The sequence below is a fragment of the Bubalus kerabau genome, chromosome 10, assembly GCF_029407905.1.
Source record: "Bubalus kerabau isolate K-KA32 ecotype Philippines breed swamp buffalo chromosome 10, PCC_UOA_SB_1v2, whole genome shotgun sequence".
NCBI lineage: Eukaryota > Metazoa > Chordata > Mammalia > Artiodactyla > Bovidae > Bubalus > Bubalus kerabau.
The window spans coordinates 59687042-59701699 of NC_073633.1; the positions used below are offsets into that span (position 1 = coordinate 59687042).

The 14658-nt window shown below is 35.9% G+C and overlaps 1 protein-coding gene across 1 annotated transcript in view; it reads left to right on the forward strand.

The window, feature by feature from the left end:
- Positions 1–12552, forward strand: part of PRTG (protogenin) — a 156505-nt gene extending 143953 nt beyond the window's left edge. Inside the window, exons 18-20 of the mRNA XM_055537885.1 lie at positions 1041–1206; positions 3345–3449; positions 3932–12552. Of these exons, the coding sequence (XP_055393860.1) occupies positions 1041–1206; positions 3345–3449; positions 3932–4336 (676 nt within the window). The 3' untranslated portion in view covers positions 4337–12552. The remainder of the gene's footprint in view (positions 1–1040; positions 1207–3344; positions 3450–3931) is intronic.
- The last annotated feature ends 2106 nt before the right edge of the window (positions 12553–14658 follow it).

Sequence of the window (14658 nt, forward strand, 5' to 3'; positions counted from 1 at the left end):
ACAAAGTATATCCTTTGGCTTTTTTTTTTTTTTTAATGACGTGCTTAATCTGATGTATCTCCTGATTGGAGAATTCCTTACTGCCTGGACTATTTTCATATTTAAGTAGCCTGAAATGTCTGAGTCACTTGAGAGCTCTACCCTCACCACCACAGGACACATGGTTGGATTCATGGTTGGTCTGGATTCTCCAGACGTGGATTAAAAGAAATGTAATACCTGGGGATTAGTTCTCTATAAACTTTGTCAGGCAGTTTTATCTGTGATTTTGACTTCAGCTAAATTCTCAGCATTCAGGGAATTTGTCTGTTTCTAAACTTTTATATTTTGACTTTTGCCTTCATTTATTTTCTTAAAGTTCTCTATTAAATTAAAAAATTGCTGTGCCAACAAAATATTCTTAAATGAAGTCAAATACACATCGTTTTTAGGTAATCTCCATCAGTAGACTCTCTATTGTTAGAGGTTTTTCAGAGTTTATTCTATATGTTTTTGGTACTTGTGCATAGAAACACACTATGCAGAAGTGTGTTTCATTTTACTGTTCAATTTTCTTGTTTCCGAAGAACTTTTTAATGAACTCTTTCTGTACACATCTTTTTAGTGATGCCCGGATCTTGCAGAAGTGCTGCTATAAATTTGTCATCATTAATTGTTCTGTTAGTGTGAAAATCTGCAGACCTGAAGGAGAACATGTAGATTTTAAAATTTATAATTTATACATAAATTATAAATAAGCAACAATAATTAATAGTACTTTGTTAATAAATATTAAGGTTTTTACTAAGTATTTGTAAAAAGTAATTTTATATATACAGACATTGGGGCCAAAAAACAATAAGAATCTTACTTCCATCATAAAAGTTTGCATCAGTGAGTTGGAGTTAAAATCTAATCATTTCCAAGGATATTTGATAAACAAGCATTAAGGAAGTCCATTGTTTGCAAAGTTGTGAATGTCCCAGATTTCACCAAGTTTGGTACATTTGCCTTTCTCTTCTTGTGGACTTAAAAGATTTCCTTTTCATTCAATATTTCAGGAAATCAACTGTCTCCAAGACAGGCCAGAATGGAACTCAGCAGTTACCTCGTATCAGTGCCTCCCGAGCCAGTGGAAATGACGTGGGGAAGAACCTGGAAGGAGCCATAGAAAACGAAGAGTCATTGATGCCAATGATCATGCCAAATAGCTTTATTGATGCCAAGGTACTCAGCTGACAGGCTGTTGTGCTGCATAATCTTTCCCACCATTCATCTTCTCTTTATGTGTAAAATCGTACCAAAAAATTATATGTTAAATGTATTATGTCCATAGGCCACATAATGAAATGTGAAACCATTTCACTCAGATTCTTCCTTGCATAAAATTTGGGGAGAAGAAGATAGGGTAGATAAAAGAATAAAAGATGAAAAAGATAAATAAAAAATGAGCAAGTAGCCTGAATTCAGTTAGTTTGGATCATATTGAGCTGAGATATTGCAAATAAGGGCACCAAGGTTATCAGTCCATATTTACTATAATTTGGATTGTTCTGGGTATACTGGATGGAACATTTTTTATTAATCCATTCTAAATTTAGTTTATTTGATTTTAGAACTAAATGGAGATTCAGAATATTCCAGATGTAAATTACATTTTAAAAAATATGAAGTATCTGAATAGGTGTTTTAAGATCCTTCTCTTCATGGCCTTAGGAAGTTGGATACAGTAAAGAAATGTCATTGGAGGATGTCATTTCATGTCCTTTCCACTGCGGGTAGTAGTGGTACAGTGATAAGCATTATGAACACCAACTGAGAATTATTTTTAGTCACATTGCAGCATTAGATATTGTGCATTATTAAATAGTTCTCATAACCAGCATGTTATAAATAAAGTATCTGCAGACTGTAACCCAGTTCAAGCCAGTCCGTGGCCTGTTTTTATATGGCCATCCTGAGCTAAGTATAATTTCTACATTTTTAAAGGATAGTTTGGGGATGACAAAAAAGGAGGAAGAGAAAATGAAACAGAGGCCATGTGTGTTCTGCAAAACCTAAGACATTTACTATCTGCCCTTTTATGAAAAAAGTGCCAAATCCTGTCATACATTCTTCTTATCTAACCCTTCCCCAAAATCTAGAATATCAAAAATATAACAGAATTTTAGGAAGTTTCAATATTAAATTTTATACAATTAAATTTAACAAATGCAGTTTACATGTATTTAGCTATCACGGTGCTATATATGATACATACAATGGGTAAATAATAGTGAATTGATTGTTGCTATTCCTGTTTTCTGTTTTGTTACAACTTAATTTAGCTTTTATTATCTGATACAAACATAAGCCATTTAACTTATTTCAAACTAATCTAGAACATCAGAACCTAAAACTTTTAAATAAGCACAAAACTACTAAAATACACTATTGTTCTGTTATTATTAACTCAGAACTAGACATGAGAAAGGATTGAGGAGAAGTGAAAAGGGGAGGAAGACATGGGAAAGAGAGAGAATCTAAAGTGAAGGAGGCAGAGCACAGTTGGGGGCCTGAGTGAAGCAGAGGCCAGTTTAGAGGCCAGGTCTCTGACTTCCCTTGGATTATTAGCCCAAGAGTTGATCCCCTGTTTATTGTCATTTTGTTGAGGGTATGCAGGTTCATTAAAAAAAAAAAAATTTATAGCACTTTAAAAAATTGATTATTTTTGACTGCTCTGGGCCTTCAATTGCTGCATGCAGGCTTCCTCTAGTTGTAGCAAGCAGGGGCTGCTCTCTGGTTGTGGTGTGTGGGCTTCTCATTGTGGTAGCTTTTCTTGTTGCAGAGCATAGGCTCAAGGCTCGCTCACAGGCTTCAGGAGTTGTGGCTCGCAGGCCTTAGAGCACAGGCTCAGTAGTTGTTCTGCAGCATGTGGGATCTTCCCAGACCAGGAATCAAACCTGTGTCCCCTGCATTGGCAGGCAGATTCTTAGCCACTGGACCACTAGGGAAGCCCTATGAGTCTATTTTTATCGCCTAAATACTTTATAAATTTTTCAGTCATGTGGAAAATTTGAAAAATAATAAATGCACAAATAATTGTCAGTATCTTTTCATAATTCTGTATTTCTTCTATATATTTTTGTTCTTCCTGTCATTTGAAAATAAATTTTGGGATTATTACACTTCACTCCAAATACTTCAGCATCTCTCTCTTAGGAATAAACTTATTATATCTTTTTTATCACTAACAAATACCCCATATTTGTTGTGTGCCACTGTGTAAAAGAAGAAATAATAATATCTGTGATCATATTTTTCTTTTAACATTTTAAAATTTTGTGTACTTGTAATAAACTGAAATTTTCCTTTTATATCTACAGGGAGGAACTGACCTGATAATTAATAGCTATGGTCCTATAATTAAAAACACCCCTAAGAAAAAATGGCTCTTTTTCCAAGATTCTAAGAAGATAAAAGCTGAGCAGGTAACTCCCCTAAATGGGGAAACTCTTTCAATACTCATGGTGTGTAAGAAGATAATTTTAAAAAGAGGAAAATGTAAATGAGTGTTGTTTTTTTTTAACTTCGGGATTCTTTCTGGATATGATTTTATTAATTTGGGGCATGACTCTATGGAAAGCCATGGGGATTGATGATTGACATGACAGTTGGAATTGTAATCAGAGCTGTGGTTTTCAGTGGGAGCTGGGGAATAGTGGAGAAAGGGATGAGGCAGGAGCCTGCATCCAAACCACTGAAGAAGCCTTCTGACACTTCACTTGCCAAGTAATTCTGATGTGTTCCCACTGCTCGGAGAACCATTGACAGTTCCTTCGTGATGATGAGCTTTTCACCCACATACTCCATCAATTTGCTATCTCAGAATATATGAAATATGTAAAACCAGATTTATTATTTTTCAGAGCACTCTGTTATCACTGATGGTGTTTTATGTATTTTTACCTAGCCTCAAAGAAGATTTACTCAAGCGGTCTGCCTTTACCAGCCAGGCACTACCATACTAATCAGCGATGAAGACTCCCCCAGCTCCCCAGGTCAGACAGCCAGCTTCCCAAGACCCTTTGTTGTTGCAGCTGATACTGAGCATTCAGCCAACAGTGAAGGCAGCCACGAAACTGGGGATTCTGGAAGGTTCTCCCATGAGTCCAACGATGAAATACACCTGTCCTCAGTTATAAGTACCACACCCCTAACCCCAAGTTCCTTCACCGGCAGCGATTTGGGTGGGGACCCCTTGGTGAGAAAGTGTGAAGAGACTGCAGTGCGGTCGGGTGCTGAGCAAACTTCCTCTTCAGTTTCTCAGCCAGCCCCTGCCAGGCTTTGCTTTGAGAAAAAGGATTTTCCAATCTAGACAGCCACATCCAGGTATTCTCACCTTTAAGTCTGTTCGAAGGACAATGAACAGGGAGCCAAAGCCTTTTGTGAAACTCTTGGTATCTTGGTATCTTATTGGGTATCTCACCTTTTTTGAATGTTTTTTTTTTTTTTTTAAATCTTTAAGCTCACGTATTTTGAATGTTTCATTGTCAGCAATGTGAAAAGACAGTCAAGGTGTTTGACTGGATTATAAAATATATCACTGGAGCAAAGGGAAGACTTTTGAAAGCCCCTTTGCTGACTATCTACCTCAGTTTGCCAGAGGGCAAACTCAGAAGACAACTTGGTTACCTCATTCGTTGTGGTAGTTAATCTCAGCTGCATAAACGATGATACTTCCTAGTAGCGTTTTGTTTTCAGTTGCTGTATGTGTCATGTGTGTGATCCAAGGAGTCATATAGGTAGGTGAGTAAGAATGTTTATTTGAAGCTCTGAGTTAAAGCAATAACAAGAAACTGACCTCTGCATGGGGTTTGGATCATTTAACACCTTTAGCTATGAGGACTGAAACCACTGAGAAGAGAAAAGTGGGCTGTTGACTCTACTGAATGACCAGCACAGAAAAAAGTCTTATCTCTTCTGAGAACAGAACTGTTCAGTAGCATACAGGGGACCCTCTTATATCAAGGGCTTCTGTGTTGTGGGCATTAGAGTCCGAGTGCTTTATCTGCTGTGTCCCACACCTCAGCCTGCCTGGAAGCCGTGCCTTTTCAACCTGTTCCTTTGCCTGACGGTTGGCCAAAGTCTGCACTGTCTTAGTTTGCAAAGCATCCTCAACATTTTCAGAATTAGTTGCAAAAGGCCTTGCAGAAAACAGATTTTTAAAGAAAATAAGTTAGAGTTTGTGGTTTTCTTTTGTATAAATCCCAGCTTGGTGACCCAGGTCTCCTGCATTGCAGGCGGATCCTTTAGCATCTGAGCCACCAGGGAAGCCCAAGAGGGGTAAAAAAAAAAAAGTTTCATTAAATATTAATAATGAGGATAAATGCAACAGTAGACAGTAAAATGAACTTGAGGTTATCACGGCAACAGTGCCTTCCATTATATATTACGAAGTTCTTTGCCTTATACTTTTTTAATATTCATGAAGTTGTTCAGGATAAGAGTACCAAAAGTTGCCTTAAGAGTTTCTTGGATTTCATCAATAACTGTTTTAATGTACAGTATTTTATAAAAGTATTTGGGTTTGTTTTCATACAGGTTTTGTTTAGGGATAAGTATTCTGAGCTCTACTAACTTGTTTGTATTTTCTTGAATTCTTAAGAGAATTTGGTACTCTGTTTAATCTTCCTTCAGTGTTGATGCTGTGAAGGAGGAATGCTAACTCCAGTAGTAAGTTAATCCTCTTGCTGGTTTGAAATCCATAAACTGTTTACTTAGCCACACAGATAGGCCTTCTCTGAGTTTTAAGACGGTTACCTATTAGGTGCCCAGCAGTGGGAGATGAAAAAGAATTAAACCCATGGTGTAGAGAGGGGATCCCCTTATCCTTTAAAAAATATATCTTCAAATTATCTGGAACTGACTTTTGAGCCTCTTTTTAAAAGGAATCTTTACCCTCCTTGAAACCTTTGTTTATAGACTGGGATGAGGTCATGTTAAATGGTGTTCTAAAGACAAAAAATATTATTGGATAATAGTCCCATCTCTGTCATCTTCTTTCCCAGTATCTGGTGATACAACATTTTTTGGTTGTTTTTCAATCTGTAGTTTTGTGCCAAATTCAATGTGCTCAGAAGCAGACCACCATTAAGTGCCAGTTAATGCAGTTCTGAACTAAATTCACAGTCCTCCATTTAGTTATCTAAGTATGGGCTTCGTGGCGAAACAAAAAAGCAGAGCTTTAGGTGAACAATCTGAGGCAAGGAAAAATGCTGCTCCTGCCTTTATAGCTCCTGTTTATACTACCTCCTTTTAAAGTTATTCTAGTGTTATTTTTTTTTTCCTGTACTCAGGGAATATTTTGTTACTTTTGAGCTGCCTCATGGAAGCATGGGCAAATTGACAGGGTATATCTTTGTGGGCTTGTAAGTAGAAAGTATGTGGGGCCAACTTTTATCAGTATCTAAAACGAAGGCGTACAATGAGTTCATTTTATTTTTTTTAAACTTTTGTTAAAAGGCAAACAAAATCTATAAAGTTGAAACATCATCCATCCTGTTTAGGAGGCTATTCATTTGAGTCATTTTAAAAGCCTAAAATTGATAATTTGAAGTCTTTAAGGAAAGTATTTTTTTGTTTTTGATGAATAGGCCCATAGTTATTGTAGATCTTTAGGCTGTAACTATTTGCTAATTATTTACCAGTATGTTTTTTACTCTTTCACCTTTTCATTTTGTTCTTGTATAAGATTTTTTCATAATAATCTTGTTACCAAAGAAGTTTCAGTAAAGAGTGAAAATTCAACTATGATTTCCCTCCAAATTGAATTAACTAGAAACATCTATAGGTATGAAGCTTATACAAGTAGTTACTAACCCAGAATAATAGGGGATATATTGATCGTTATAGTTAATTAGACTAGTAATTTTAACTACCTTATTGTTACCAGAGCATTTAAAAGTTCTTCACCAGCAGATAGTTCCAAAGAATTTCAAGTGTAATTTTTTTTCTTCAGCAAGTAAATCTTCAGCTATACAGTATTATGGTATTTTGAAATTGTTGAAACTACTTGTTGGAGAGGAAAAAAAATCTTTTCACCAAAGACAAATATTTTAGTATCATTGAATAAGATATTTAGTATACACCAAAGACTTCCTTTTACTTGGCCAAAGCTAGCTTCTTTGAAGTCTTAAGTATGAAATTGTAACTGAAATGTGAAGGTTCTCATTCATCTTTCACAGTGGTGTTACTTCATCGTGTTTCACTCTGAAGGAGCTAATATGCAAATAGTAACTATTTTCTTTTCCAAAGACTTATTTGCTATAAGTACTAATACATGCATGTCATTTTTATGCCAAATATTACAAGATTCTGCTCATCAGTATTTTCGTACCAAAGACCATTTAAGTATATAGATTAGCCTGTAAGTAAGTAAAGATGAGCAGATTTGAGATAAATTTATTTAGAGGCTGATAGAGACTCTAGCTTTAGTAGCAAAGGGTATCAAAGGGCTAAGTTTACATAATTAAAAGCAATACAGTTATATTGGTATTTATCAGTGTTTTAATTCATGTGCTTTTTATCAGCAAGTTTTTAAAAAACCAAAGATAAATTTAAGGTTTCCTCCACATATAGGCAGATTTAGTTGTACATTTAACTGTTGTTTCTTGTTTCTATGTCAACCAAACTTTTTTCTCCAGAACTCAGTCTGTATACAAACAGCATACAAAGGGACTTTCCATTGAATCTGCTGATTCAACCACAGGATGTTTTTGCCAAATGATGTGATACTTTCCTAAGCACCTTGAGTGTGGGATGTCAACAGAAATATCAGCAGGCTCTTCCATTGCGGGGCATTGTGGCAACCCCTGAATCAGCCTGTGTAGCCTTCCTCCTGCTTAAAGCATTACCTGGTTTACTCTGAAGGCTTGAGGCAGTCACTTAATAACAAGGATGTTCTCATGTCTGGGGAGCAATGGGATATAACAAGGAAATGAATCATTTCAATTTTCAAGTGGCTGTTCTTTGATAGATGTGCTCTTTGAAGTTGTTCGTAAATTGATATATTTTAATTGCAGCAAGGGAGCTTGCTATTTCAAACTTCAGTGGAACCATGGGTAAAACAAATATCTTGTTCATGAAATACAGAGCTTTATATTTTGATTAGCTTAAAAGTAAGGACACAACTTTATCCACTAAGTGGCTTTAAAAAATTAGCTTTGGCACATCAGGGAAATTAGATCCTTGGGGAAGTGCTTTTTATTTGCCTTAGCTTCAAACAAGAGTGGTGCCAACCTTGGGAACAGTGACAGTGATTTGCATTGGTTTGTCTTGGCTTTGTTAAGGACATCGTGCTTGCCCATGTTGATGACTCAGGGTCATTGTTCAGGTCCATGAAGACACCTTTGGAGACAATTGAGTCTCACAAAAAAGATGGATTTTAAAGGTTTTTTTTTTAATGCTAGAATATCCAGATGTGGTTCCACCTCTGCAGTGGCTGTCATGATTCACATATACATTTATATTTCATTGAATGTAAAATTTTAATAGTGAATGTAAAAAAAAAAAAGTTCCAGAATATTGAAAGAGTCATGATTTAAGACTAAACATGTATTCTGTAGATTTTGTTTCTGACAGTTTGCCACGTGGGTCTCTGATAAAACTGCTTTGGTTTAATGGTCATAATTTCTGTGAGCACAGAATAGAGGGTTCTGGAGATCACCAAACACAATCAGTTGTCTAATTGTGAATTTTATTGATGTTTAGAAGGACACATACATAGAATTGTGTGAAGCTGATTTATGCTCAGGATGTAAGATTGCAGGCTAATGCAATGTGTATGTTTGTAGGCTTTAATCTTCTCAGGCGATTTCCCCTGGTAAGCTTTTGAAAGTGTTTAAGATTAACATGACAGTCTTGCATTTTTACCGGACAAATACTGTATTATTTTCTTGCTACCGCTATAATAAATTACCACAAAGAAGGCCTTAAAGCAACACAGATTTATTATCTTACAGTTCTGTAGGTCAGAAGTCTGACACAGGTCTCAATGGGATAAAATCAAAGTTCATTTCCTTGTCTTTTCTGGCTTTTAGAAGTTGTAGATCCCACCCTCTGTCTTCAAAGTCAGCTACATAGCAGCTCTCTTGACCCACTTCCATTAACATATCTCTTTTTCTGACCCTAACCAGGAAAGGCTCTCGAATGTTAAGGACTCACTTGATAAGATGGGGCCCATTTGGATAAACCAGGGTACTCTCTCCATCTGAAAATTCTTAACTTAATCACATTCTTAGTGTCTTTTTTTGCCCTGTCTGGTAACATACTCAGAATCCTGGGATTTAAGTGTGTACTTCTGTGGGTGGCCATTATTTTGCTTACAACAGGTACATTATTTCTGTAGAACTCTGATCCCCATAAAATGCCTATTGCATTACAGAAATTGGAAGTGTGAAGTCATGTGTCCCTTGGGGATCTTCAATATTTCAAAGGTATGAAAACCTTGGCTTATCGCCTATCAAATGTACACATTAAGCTTTCTCTAAATCACTTGCAAAAGCAATTCAACTTTAAACTTTTTGAATATGTGAATTAACATCTCAGTTCCATCTGTTTAACAGCAAAGTTTCCTAATATTTGGCTCTAACTTTACGGAATTTCATCAGAAATTTTTGAAACCTGTTCTTATTATAGTTGAGCTTTGTCCTTTTCTCTCAAGTGATTGTTAGGGTAGAGTGGAGGAAAACACCTCAAACATAGGAATTCAGGGTAGATGAACAGAATTATGCTCAAATTCATTCTTCATTTTCTTTTAAAAGCATTTTGCAACATGCACGCCTTCTGACTTTTAAGTCAGGCTTATTTCTTCAGCTTCACAAGCCACTGTTTGGTTTTCAATTTGATACAGCTTCTTGATTTTCCATGAGCCTCAGCTAGAGCCTCCACTTAACCTTATCAGCAGGTACAACTCCTGGGAAATTTTATCTTTCTTGTAATTCTTCTTTGATGTCAGTTGTTCCTTTTCCTAGAAAGCTTTAGATTCCACTGCTGTAGTTTGTTGTGATTCCTAGGTCATGTCAATCAAGCCTTCTTTCAGATATGAAGGATAATTTATAATTCTGTTCTAAGTTTTAGCATTTCTTCAATGAACAAGATAAAGCTTTCTCCTTTAAGAGGTAGAGCCTGTGATGATGAGTAAGGTTAAGAGTGCTGGTCATTTTTCAGCCACTTTTGATTCTATTCCTTAGAAAAGGAAGTGCCATTTACTGAGCATATGTGATGTGCCATAAACATGCCTCAGCCATGCATATTGCTACATCTGCAGAGTAAATAGTATCCCCATTTTAGAGATCAGGAAGTAGTTTAAAATGTCTGACTTGCCAAAGATCACAGCTAGTATGCTGCTTAGCCAAGACACAAACCCAAGTTGGTCCAACTGCATCATTTACAGTATCTGTACTGTGATACATCATCTCAGCCAAGACATGATATTTAATTACCTAGGCTTATGGTACCTTCCACTCTGTCAACACAACCTGTCCACATAGTCATAGCCAACCAACAGAGAGAAGTCTGTCTTACTTACATCCATATATTCACAGGGGTTTAGAGGGGCTATAACTCACTCTTTGTCATCTCCTAACCACCCTTCTTTTCTCCTTGAAACCTTCAATTTCTCTTAGTCAGAACTGAGTGTGAAAGCTGATATGGTTTTTTGGGAGCGGTTTTTTGGAGCCCTTAACTATTCAAGCACTTCTTTATTAGACTAGGTGTTCAGAATTAAATTTTTATTTTTTGTAATTTTCCTGTTGTCCCCAAATCTAAGTAGAAATTTATTAACTGGAAAAAGCCAGACCTGTAACCAGTCATCCCTGTTTTGTTAGATCTGAAGAGCATAGGTGTTATTTGAATTCAACCTAATTAATATAGGAGGGAGAAAAGTTGAAGGAGAATCATATAGTAGAACAAGTATAACGTTAGTCTTTGGCACACCTAAATTCTAGTCCTTGACCATTTTGAAAATTGGTAGGAAAAAAATCCTTAACTCATTTTTTGTTCCTTTTATTCCATACTTTGTTGTGCAGAATGAAACAGTGGTACTTTGAAAACTTTAAAGTATAAATAATTAGAACCCTAAAGTCATTTCTATTCAGCTGTGAAACATATCTTAATAGCTTTTTCTTTCTTTACCTGGCAGCCTTTCCAATTACATTTGCCTGTGCTAAAATGAAAAATGCTTTCATTTTCTGTATACTCACCAAAAAAAAAAACTACCAGAAGAAAGCAGGGGATAAAAGATGTAGACAGGGATTTGAACACTCATCTTTAATGTAGGTAAATCTATATGCTGAGCAGGGGGATTTACAGTGCTTTTGAAAGTACTAAACATGAAATTGTCTTACCCTAATTTAAATCTTTTATTTTTTGATATCTTGGCTTTTAAAGATTTAGGGAGAGTGTCAAATATCCCCAGAGGGATAGATGGGTAAGGACAGAGTGCATTTTTAGGATTCTTCTCTAACAGATCTACTTTTTCAAGATAATGGGGCATTTCCAAATTTCTTTAAACTGTTTGGAATAAATTTTAGGGTAAGACATACTGGCATCTAATTCTAGTTTATTCAAGTCAACCTTTAAGGCTTATTGACTAGAATTACATGATTACCTTTTTTTAGAGAAAGAAAATATTTTACCTAACTTTCTTGAACCAGCAAATATCACTCAGTATAATCCATGAGATTCTGAACACCTTTCTTGATTTACTCGTTTGTATCTTGTAAGTAGTTCATGGTATATAGACATAGTCTTAATTTACAGACTTTATCTTTAAAATTTATGTTACAGAAGTTTGTTTTTATTTAAAACTATCAGAACTCAGGACTATCTTTAAAAATAACAGCAAAGAATACTTAAAAATTTTTACCTGAAACATTTTTCTCCCTTTTACCACATTCTTTATTCTGTTTGCAAATGAAAATGATTACCAATGATTTAACATGAGCCTGTTAAAGAAATTTGCAAAGCCTTAATTCACACACATTGCCTTAGCCTGTCAGTAGACTAGAGGACATATATTAAGTTTGTCTTTCTGTTGCTGTTGTTGGACAATATTTTATGTCTGTGTATGTGCGATTTTTTTTTTCTATTTTCTTCAAAGATGTGAATTAAATGAAAGTGTGGGAGCCAGCTGTATATTGTTTCATGTCATGGGTGTTCTGGATCCTTTCACTCTGTATACCATTTTCTTGTAAGGGCAGCATTTGCAGACTAGCTAATGGACTCTAGAGCTGAGCTATTTTAATTTTATACTTGACTCAGGGGATCAGCTCTGTGAATTCCATTGCATGAAGAAAGCAAATGTTTGCCTTGATTTTGAATGTACCTTTTTAATGTCTTCTTAAAACATATTTTGCTTAATAATGTGGGTTTGTTTTCTTTTTCTAGCATCATAGTAAATATTGCCTACTACTTTTCCCATCCTCAGGATAGTTTATATACTACCCTACAGGTCATGCCAAAAATGAATAAAAGTTTAAATGTCAAAATGTTTATGAAACTGCTGTCTAAATACTGATTGATTGCACAGTTTAAATAAAATTTTTTCTTAGTTAATAAAAAAAGACATGTTTTCTTTTACTTTTCACTTTTCTTTTGGGTGATAGAGAATGAAAACTTTGAGTTTATGAAGTGATGGCTTTCATATCCTCCTATGGGATGATTATAGAGTCTACTCCAAGCAGTAGGAATAGAGCTGGGAGAAATATCAATAACCTCAGATATGCAGATTATACCACTCTAATGGGAGAAAGCAAAGAGAAACTAAAGAACCTCTTAATGAGGGTGAAAGAAGAGAGTGAAAAAGCTGGCTTAAAACTCAGCATTAAAAAACCAAAGATCATGGCATCTGATCCCATCACTTCATGGCAAGTAGATGGGGAAAGGGGGAAACAGTGACAGATTTTATTTTCTTGGGCTCCAAAATCACTACAGATGGTGACTGCAGCCATGATATTAAAAGACGCTTGTTCCTTGGAAGAAAAGCTATGACAAACCCAGATGGAATATTAAAAAGCAAAGACATTACTTTGTTGACAAAGATCCATATAGTCAAAGCTATGGTTTTTCCAGTAGTCATGTGTGGATGTGAGAGCTGGACTATAAAGAAAGCTGAGTGCCAAAAAATTGATGCTTTTGAACTGTGGCCTTGGGAAGACTCTTGAGATCCCTTGGACTGCAAGGAGATCCAACCAGTCAATCCTAAAGGAAATCAGACCTAAATACTCATTTGAAGGACTGATGCTGAAGCTCCAATACTTTGGCTACCTGATGCGAAGAGCTGACTGGAAAAGACCCTGATGCTGGGAAAGATTGAGGATAGGAGGATAAGGGGGCATCAGAGGACAAGATGGTTGGATAGTATCACTGACTCATTGGACATGAGTTTGAGCAAACTTCTGGAGATAGTGAAGGACAGGGAACCTGGCATGCTACAGTCCATAGGGTCATAAAGAGTTGGATATGACTTAGCAACTGAACAACAACAGCAAGGCGTCTTAGAATTGTTTTCATCTGGCATTTATTGAATAGCAACAAGGAAAGAGCAATTTTCCCTTTCTAGTAGATGACTGCTTACCTTAGAAATAAATAGCCTAAAAGCTATGATTCATCCAGATAGACACATTTCTAATTCAGTTAAAATTGTTTTTTAATATTATAAAAAATGATTGAGAAATATTGAAAGTCCTTCCACTTAAAAAATCTAAAAATAACAGGTAAAATATGACCCAAACAAACTTTGTAAGATAGCTGAATTATTTTTTAAAAAATCTCCCAATTTGGGTAATGAAAGGGGGACCGAAAAATAGAATAGTAGCTTATCGAAGGAAATGGCAACCCACTCCAGTGTTCTTGCCTGGAGAATCCCAGGGACGGGGAACCTTGCTGGGCTGCCGTCTGTGGGGTCGCACAGAGTTGGACATGATTGAAGTGACTTAGCAGCAGCAGCGGCGGCAGCAGCAGCAGCTTATCAAAATGACATTGTGCTGACTGTGGAGGACATGAAAGAAAGAAAACATAAGAGAACAAGAAACTATATCAAAAAATAAGAAAAGTGAAAGTCACTCAGTCGTGTTTGACTCTTTGCAACCCCATGGCCTATACAGTCCATGGAATTCTCCAGGCCATACTGGAGTGGGTAGCCATTCCCTTCTCCAGGGGATCTTCCCAACCCAGGGATTGAACCCAGGTATCCTGCGTTGTAGGTGGGTTCTTTACAAGTTCAGCCACAAGGGAACAAGTACATTAAAAAGATAAATGAATAGATTTCCCAGAAATTACAAAAAAAAATAGTTGTTGAATTTTTGAAAATCCATTTAACAGCATATCAGCTACATTGAATATTCTAAAACTGGAAGATGTAAGGAAATTGTCCAGGATGCAACACAATAGATAAATAGAAAATAGAAATAAACAGAAGACTCAGCATATATCTGACAGTCATTCTAAAGTGAAAGAATGAAGGCTAAGCAATTTTCAAAAAGAATATGACTAAATTTATGAAATCCTTGGATTCAGGAAGCATAATCCTCAGTCTAAAAATAAAAAAATCTACAGCAAGATGTCTTTCTTTTCATATTAAGAAAGTCTTGAGTTGTATTCAGAATTTTATCAAAGGCTCTAATGAGAGTAAAAGAA